General features: G+C 49.3%; 2 protein-coding genes and 2 non-coding genes across 4 annotated transcripts in view; 2 read left to right on the top strand and 2 right to left on the bottom strand.

The window, feature by feature from the left end:
- Positions 1-368: 368 nt before the first annotated feature.
- Positions 369-1,923, bottom strand: LOC135829491 (MOB kinase activator 1A-like). Its single transcript, XM_065341896.1, has one exon. It carries the CDS (start codon positions 1,669-1,671, stop codon positions 1,027-1,029), a length of 645 nt encoding a protein of 214 aa, XP_065197968.1. The 5' UTR covers positions 1,672-1,923; the 3' UTR covers positions 369-1,026.
- Positions 1,924-2,631: 708 nt separating this feature from the next.
- LOC135830031 (DNA-directed primase/polymerase protein-like) overlaps positions 2,632-8,990 on the bottom strand; it is a 28,865-nt gene continuing 22,506 nt past the window's right edge. Inside the window, exons 16-17 of the mRNA XM_065342417.1 lie at positions 6,353-6,482; positions 2,632-4,593 (exon numbers count right to left, since the gene is read on the bottom strand). Of these exons, the coding sequence (XP_065198489.1) occupies positions 4,150-4,593; positions 6,353-6,482 (574 nt within the window). The 3' untranslated portion in view covers positions 2,632-4,149. The remainder of the gene's footprint in view (positions 4,594-6,352; positions 6,483-8,990) is intronic.
- On the top strand, positions 5,105-5,177 carry Trnaf-gaa (transfer RNA phenylalanine (anticodon GAA)). Its single transcript has one exon. It is a non-coding gene; the product is annotated as a tRNA-Phe (tRNA).
- Positions 6,077-6,158, top strand: Trnas-aga (transfer RNA serine (anticodon AGA)). Its single transcript has one exon. It is a non-coding gene; the product is annotated as a tRNA-Ser (tRNA).

Below are 8,990 nucleotides of genomic sequence, written 5' to 3'. Positions count from 1 at the left end.
AGCAGCAGCAGCAGCAGCAGCCACATCATTATAATCAGTAGCAGCCTCACCATCCACAGCAGCAGCAGCAACAGCCACATCATCATCATCAGCAACAGCCACATCATCATCATCAGCAGCAACAGCCACATCATCATCATCATCATCATCATCAGCAGCAGCAGCAGCAGCCACATCATCTTCAGCAACAGCGGCAGAAGCAGTAACGTCAGCAGCAGCACCACACCATCACCACTCATTAGCATCACGGTTATCACCAGCATGATACAACCTACAACTAGCCGCAACAGCAGCAGCCAGGTCAAGAGCAGCAGCAGTAACGACAGCTGACAGCAACGTCAGCAGCAACAACACCAGGACAGAACACATAGCCGGGTAGGCAGCGGCTACTGGCCAGAACGACGTAGCAGGCGCCACATTGACTTTCCACATTTTGCAGTTATCTTTTGGGGGGGAAAATAAAAATCATGAGCAAATAACGGAGGTAAAAACTTGTGCAGAGCAGTGGAGAGGAAATAGGACTCAGAGAAGGACTGCCTTGGGTACAAAAAGGATTAGTGTAAAAGGCAACTGCAACTGCCTTGCCCGGTGTAAAAAATATGCAGCAAATCACCACGTGAAGCACTTCTAAAATAATACGTCAAAGCTTCACGGAAGGATAGACAGCTGCGAGGTAAATAAACGGAGGAGAGGGCAAGCCAAACTATTGATTGATCTGAGGAGGGTGGCAAAGGAGTGTTGTTCGAATCTTCTGAAAGAGCACCACTGCTTTCGAGTTGTCAAGTTGCAACTAACAACCGTACTCTATCTCGCAATTATTTGAGCCGAACAAAGGACTAGCCAAAAGAGGCTTGATTAGAAAAAGGTCAAAACCCTCAAGTGAAATGTGGATAAAATCACTAAAAACCTTATTGCACTTATAGTAAAAATAAATGCACGCAAAATCCACTTACAGAAACCGAATCGCAAGGTGGGCCGCTACGACATAAAAAAGCCAGCAATGCGCGAACTATGTCGGCCAATTGCTCAGCTGTCGGACGAGCCTAGTTTCTCGATCAACTCCTGAAGCGGCTGCAGCTCACGTTTTTCTACGAGATTGAACTCGGCAATGAAGAAGTTGAAGTGCTTGAAGCTGGTGTTCAAATGAGCCTCCTCACCCAGATGAATTACGGACTGGAAATGCTGATGGTAGACGTGTGCGTAAACACGGAACAGTCGCTTCAGAATGGTTTTCGCGGTTGACAGGAAATTTTTGGGGAATGGCACGCCGACTTTGGATGGGAAGATGCTCTCGTCATCCAGCTGTTCTTGTACCCAGCTCATCAAGTAGTCCATGTACTTGGGTGCTGAGCATTTGATGGGTTTCTTGACACTCTGGCCATCAGCCCAGTGATACTCAAATCGAGGACCGGCGGACATGATCGGGCAGCTCTCCGCCGTGCAGTGTTCGCTGACGCTGCCATACAACATGTTGATCTGGTTGAAGAAATCCACAGTGTTCACTGCCACCCACTCATTCATGTCCTCTCCATCAGGCAGCTTGACGGCTTCGCGAAGATTTCCACTACCCAGCGTGGCCGCGGCATGCTTCATGAGCTCATACTGGTGGGTGCCCTCCGGGATGTTCTTTTTTGGGCGAAACGTCTTGCTGCTGTCTTTGCCAGAAAACATCTTGAGAATAGATGAATATCTGAAGAATAGATTCTATAATATTTTTGTGAGATAATTTCCTTGGCCGTCGAATTCTAGAGATAAGTAAAAACGAGCCGAGAGGTAGTCCCGCCCCAGGTAAGGCGAAGCCAACGTCGCGAACAAGGATGGGATGAAAATTACTATTGAGAAGCAGGCGAATCCAGCGTCCTGCGGGTAAAAACTAAAATCCACTGCTGCGATATCAACCACAAAAAGCAGCCCCACTGCATGAACTTGTGCAACGAAAGGATGAAGCTCACCACTTTTTTGATTTTTCTTGGCAATGTTTTTTTGGTTTGCACGTAGATCTACCGTATCAGGCGGCCGCGTGCTAGCATGCTGCATGCACTTGCCTGCAGTCCCAGCTAGCATCCAGTGCATGCAGCGTGAAATTCAAAAAAAGTTCAAAGAGGTACACATCATACACCACTACAATCATGCACTTGCTTCAAGAATAGAAAGTCAGAAGACGAACACAGACAACTATTTTTTTTTCATGCAAGCGATTTGGTTTCTACCAGCAACTAGCGTATTACTACGGTCTAGTCCTGACCAGAGAAATCCGACCACATGAATATGATAGCGCCGAGGGCTATGCCGCGGCCCTAGCACCACACACACACACACACACACACACACACACACACACACACACACACACACACACACACACACACACACACACACACACACACACACACACACCACTGCTCACTTCAGCACGGCGCTACTTTATCCACGAGGTCGGATTTCTCTGGCCAGACCTGTGGTATGTTCCGTGCCCGCAGCATTCAAAAACAACTCAGTCGGACCTGCATATACTAGAGATGTGCAAGCAAGCCGACAAGAAAATACGTCAGGCAGTCTTCGAATGCATACCGACTCCCCACACGCACGCCTAACCCACACGACAACTCTGCACACGGAAACAAGCACAAATCGCCCTCGAAAACAAGCACAAATCGCACTCGTCAAGCGGCAAGTTAACGGAACGGTGGTGCCTCGTTCATCGCCAGCATGGGGTCGGAATTAATCAAGCAAGCGAGTGCACCACTGTAACACCATTGTCATGGCCGCACGGAATGAAATCAAAAATCAAGAACGATAAAATCACAGTCCGTGGCGGAATAAGCCAGTCAGGCATTTCTACATCAGCTGGAGTACCGGCGGTACGTAGCATCAAGGATAAAATAAAATAAGTACTTGCATCTTTTAAAAGTTACGCGAGCTACAACCTCAAGCAGAATCCACAAGCCACAAGCCAGCTAAACGACATACACCCGCGCCAGCACGGGTGACCCAAAGGAGAATGCATCCAAAACACGGGCATGCAGACGCTACTTTGACAGGTAAACAAACTAACCAGTACTAAACACAGAGTAAAGAAAGAAAGAGGGTGAAGCAACAGACGGGGAACAGTCATAATGGTGGCGTTGGTGGTGTCAGAGCGCAGTCCGCTGCTGTGGTAGCCGCACTCAAATCACACATGGCAACCAACACAGTCCATGCTTCCCAATGCTAGTGCTGCTTCAGCCTGTCCCGCTGCCTTATTAAAATAAACATAAAAGAAAATGCTCGGGACTACGGTGTGGTGTGAGCAGCCATGAGGTTCATGCAAAGAGCTGATCGCCATTGCACATTACTCAGCTGAGTACACTGTCCGGACCTCATCTCCAGAAGGCGTCGTTTCACGCGCTATCCCGGGCTGGGACTTCAACAGTCTGCTAGCTACTGAGAGAAAGTGCCTTCGTAGCACACAATCGAGAGGTCGCTGTTGCCCAACTATCACATGACCATACAGGACAGTGCCTTCGCAAACAATAGAGCTGTTGCGCATGCATTACGTAACCATACCGGACAGTACTTTGGCAAACAATAGAGCTGTTGCACAATACGTAACCATACCGGTCAGTACCTTGGCAAATAATAGAGCTGTTGCACATGCATTACGTAACCATACCGGACAGTACTTTGGCAAACAATAGAGCTGTTGCACATTACGTAACCATACCGGTCAGTACCTTGGCAAATAATAGAGCTGTTGCACATGCATTACGTAACCATACCGGACAGTACTTTGGCAAACAATAGAGCTGTTGCACATTACGTAACCATACCGGTCACTACCTTGGCAAGTAGTAGAGCTGTTGCACAGTACGTAACCATACCGGTCAGTACCTTGGCAAATAATAGAGCTGTTGCGCATGCATTACGTAACCATACCGGTCACTACCTTGGCAAGTAGTAGAGCTGTTGTGCATCTATCACATGCCCATACGCGAGCCATGTTGGTTCTAAAGTTCTAAACACCAGTGAATCCCTGATGTCGGTGGTGTTGGCTCCACTGTTCGCATGCCATGTACACGTTCTGCATGCTAGTAGATGCAGTAACATGACCAAGATGTCAAGCAAGTCTGCAGCTGGAGAATCTCAATGTAGCGAGGTGCGCATCGTGCGTTACTCTTCGTCGTCAACAAACGCCAACAAATCATCGTCCGTTAGGTCGGCAATCTCCGAACAGGATTCGGCAGGGCCATCGGCAGCCTTCACGTCGCCAGGTGCATTGGGACCGTGCAACTGCTCTGCCACTGGAGGAGCCACAGTCCATATGGTACTGGAAGGCACATCGGCTGCCGCAGACCTCGACTTGTCGTCGGCTGTAATTTCTGCAGCACCGTCATCGCCGAATATCGCATCATACATGGAGTCATCGACCAGGTTGGTGATGTCATCCGAGCATGAGATGACGTCATCTGAACTAGCGATGTCATCACAGTTCCCTGGCACTCCCGTGTCATCCTCAGCAGAGAAGTGATCAAGGTAAACATCGGTCAGCTCCAAGGCAATCAGAACGGCGTCAAGCTCATCGCCCGTCAGCTCACCATCCTCGGCTTTCTCCTCCTATACAAGTGCACACGTACACACATGTACACGTATACACACACACGCACGCACACACGCATGCACCCACACAAACAAAACAAAAACAAATAAACCGAAGATCATAGAAGTACAAACAAGGCCAGTCAAGCCAGCTCTAAGCAACACAATGCAGAAGTATAGACCACTAACTGCAGGAATGCCAAGACACACTGCGCAGTGGGAACATTTTCACACGGAAACAACAATTCTTATGATTCCACTATAGACAGTAGAATTCTCTGTCCACACAGCGGTCAAGACCAAAAAAGTGCAGGGCTGCCATGCACAGAGCGTGGACGAAGGTTTTGTCCGCTATTCGAGTTTCACACAATGCAATCGTCTTGTTAGAAAAGCTCTGCCAGAGTATTACAAGTACAATTGGGTAAACCAAGTATCAAACAAAGCTTGTTCTGCGACTCAAAAAGACACCCAGAAGTGGTTCCATTTCCAAAGCAACTTGGCTACACCCAGCCACCACAAACCTCGTGCAGCCGAAATAGCTCAGTTGGGAGAGCGTTAGACTGAAGATCTAAAGGTCCCTGGTTCAATCCCGGGTTTCGGCACTTCTTTTTTCTTTCTTTTTTGATACACCGTGCGATACACACTCGCTGAAAACTTTCACTGAATAAATTTCTTTTTCTTAGGGGCAGAGTGGTACACAGCAAGAGGCCATCCAAGTTTACCAATCGTATTTTCAAAACAAAGAGTATTCGTTTGGGGGCAGGGGTAGGTTTTTAGGAGTTTCGTTTTGAATTAATCATTGAATGAAGCTGTCAGCAGGACACTACAATGCTTGGTGCGGGAATTAGACATTGAGGAGCATGAAGCCAACGAGCATTCGGCGGGTAATCTGCCGTCAGAGGATGTGGACGCGCTCTTGGAGAATTACCGCTGTGCTGCTGAACGTCTCAAGAGAAAAGTGAATAAATGTTAATTGATGTAATGAAGTAGCGTGCTCTACTGCTTGAAGGGTTCTCAATACCCCAATAGGGCAGAGCCTTCCACACATGAATCAATTGACGTTGCTGGTTTGCCCGCACTGACCAAGGCACAACGTACTCAAGTTGACGTGTTAAAAACAAAACAGAGATCGATGTGTAGACGAGCGACATGGAGACAACATTTGATGATCGCGATGAACAAGGCAAGCTGAATAAATTTCTTAACGGCTTTATTGCATTCGGAAGAACAAACGAGAGAAAGGAGTACTCAACAAACTCTGTAACTCTGCGGATCTTCGCAAGGCATATGACTGCCTTTCCGACAAGAGTTATGGCTAGAGCCGAGTTTCCATTTCAATTACATCATGCATGGTCAAAAACCCATGGAAGGGCCACAGGGGACACATATGAGCTTCGGCGCAGCTTTCGGCTCAGGGGTCAGATTTTCTTTCGCCAGAACTGTCCCACCTGAAGACAAGGTCATACAAAGACTACAGATCCGCATCTAAATATACAGCAAGGCAGTGGTGGCCGAGTGGTTAAGGCGATTGACTAGAAATCAATTGGGCTCTGCCCGCACAGGTTCGAATCCTGTTCACTGCGAGGTGATAATTTTTTGGACATTTTGCGGAACATTGAAGCTTCACACAACATAACTTTCTGCAATGTCATGTGCTACACATACGGCGAGCTGTTTTCCAATACGGAACGTCGCCACTCTTTTTCTTTTTTTCAGCACTTTTGCCAATAGTCCACAATCAAGGGTGCGCAACTCCTATCTCGAGCTCCACACTTACCTGTTGTGAAGAGGGCGACGTCTGAAGTGCATCGGGAAGCAATTGTTCCGGAGAACGATATCCACTACGTCGGCAATCCGGATCATGACATTTCTGATAGTACGTGCCGAGTGCTAGGTCCACAACAATCCTACGACAATCAGGGCCAGGCATGATGGGCACCGCGTGCACACACACACACACACACACACACACACACACACACACACACACACACACACACACACACATGCACACACACACACACACACACACACGCATGCATGCACAGTGACCACAAGAGAGTTGAACCCAAAACGAGGCTGCGTAAAACTCTCTATCTATCATGTAAAGGGTGCAGACAATGTGTACGGGTGGGTGGGGGATGCTGAAAAATACTAAAACTTTTCATTTTCGTTGGTTTTGAGGGAAAGATGCAAACGGGAAAAGTCTGAAGAAAAAATCATGTCCCAAACCAGGACTCGAACCAGGGACCTTTGCTTTGAAATAAAATAAAAATAAATTGGTAACCCCGGACAACTTACCTCTCGATTGGCAATCGACTGCACATACCACTGCACCGTGTGGGGGAAACTCACGGGCGCACACGCACGCGCATGCACACACACACACACACACACACACTACTACTACTACTACTACTACTGTAGCTTGGTTGCCACAAGGGCCACACCACTCCGAAAGGAGCCAGAGTCATTGTCAGGAGCAGAAACGGAGATGACGACTCAGGTCACTCTGTCGACGGAACTGACGGCTGCAGCGAGAACAGCGAACACCATACAACGCTCTATCAGACTTGGTTGCTCGATGGCCACGGTCGCACTTGTGACGTCTGAAACCAGGCACTGACTTGAACTGCCGATTGCATGTCACACACAAGAGAGAAGCTGGGACGTTGAGCGGAATAGGTGATGCCGGCGCGGACGCTTCCGATGGTTCCAGGGGCAAACAATGATGTACACGCAAGCCACCACGAGAGTGAAACCACCTCCTGCATGTACCACACTGCACAGCACCACGCTGTTCCTGGATGGGGAGACTTCGTTCTGCGCTACACTTGTGTCTTGCTTTGTCACCTGGCCGACGAAACGAACGGTGGCAGATAAGACAGTCCACCCGTTGAGATTGGTCATGGGAAGGACCGCCGAGGCTCGGCCCAACGGCAGACACCCGCCAGGCAGATCGATCCTGAGCAATCCCATACCAAGCTAGATGTTCAATGCCGATGTGCCGAAGATCAGCCGAAATCACATCCCTCCAGCGACGACGGGGACCACACGCAGGCCGAGGCGACGGTAGGAAGCCAAACAACAGCTGCTTGGGCACACGAACATCCGACATGCGGGCCACATGGCCAAGCCATTCAAGCCTCCGCTTCCGAAGCCGGGAGGACAATAGCGATGTATCACCCCACATCTCTCGGAGCTGCTCATTGGTGATGCGTTCCTCCCACTGTTGTGTTCGCGAAACACACAAGATGCTACGGATGCATTGGTGGTGGAAACTATCGAGGCGCCGGAGGTCACCCTGCAAAGGGCACCAGCACTCCGAAGCATACAGTAGCACTGTCATCACACAGGCGTTATACAAGCGGCGCTTCACATGGAGTGAAAGATCACGATTAGCAAACACATCCTGAAGCGATCCAAAGGCACGCGAGGCGAGTGACAAACGCCTCGAAACGTCTCCCGCAGAACGCGCATCCGGAGTGATGACAGAACCCAGATAAACGAAGGAGGAAACATTTTCCACCACCTGTCCATGAAGCGGAATGCCAGCAGTGTCAACTGAAGTAACACCAACACCAGCCACCATAAACTTGGTCTTGGGTATACTCACAGTGAGGCCAAATTCAGCAGAAACATCCTGGAACGCCGTCAAGGCCAACACAGCATGCTCCCGCGAACCAACTACAAAGTTTGCATCGTCCGCATACTCAACATCAACAACAGCGGTCTGCTGATAGGTACGGGTTCGTCGTGCTGGGTTGAATAACTGGCCATCCAAGCGATAGTGAAATTGGATGCCAATGTCTGGGTCACGATCAGCGAGAACAGACCGCCAACGTTCCACCACCAGAGCCAGATAGAGGTTAAAGAGGATTGGGGCCATTACACACCCCTGCCTCAGGCCGTTCTCCACACGAATTTCATCCGTGACACCTCCAGGCACATGCACCTCCGCCACCATGCCATCATGAAATGACTCAATGACCTTGAGGAGAGTCGGAGGAATACCAAGGACAGAAAGAGCACGATACAGTGCAGCCCTAGGCACAGAATCATATGCCTTTCTCAAGTCCACGAAGATACAAAATATTTTTGTACGATGCTCGTATGCCTTTTCCACCAGTTGCCGGACAGTAAACACAGCATCAGCACAGCCACGGTTGGGTCGAAATCCGCACTGAGACTCCGGGAGGAGATGCTCGGCCCTGGATTGAAGGCGGTTCTGTATCAAGCGACCAGCCATCTTGCCCACCACCTCCAAAAGAGAGATCCCACGCCAATTGTCACAGAGCGATAGATCTCCACGCTTTGGGATTGGCACCAGCTGGGCATTCCGCCACTCCTGAGGAACACCACCTGTGGACCAGACAGTCAAAAGCAAGGCCAGCAAACATTCATGCAGCTCACTG

This window comes from Sycon ciliatum, chromosome 13 (assembly GCF_964019385.1).
Source record: "Sycon ciliatum chromosome 13, ocSycCili1.1, whole genome shotgun sequence".
In the NCBI taxonomy this organism is placed as follows: domain Eukaryota; kingdom Metazoa; phylum Porifera; class Calcarea; order Leucosolenida; family Sycettidae; genus Sycon; species Sycon ciliatum.
Note: the sequence above shows the minus strand (reverse complement) of the source record. Positions and strands in the feature narration are given on the sequence as shown.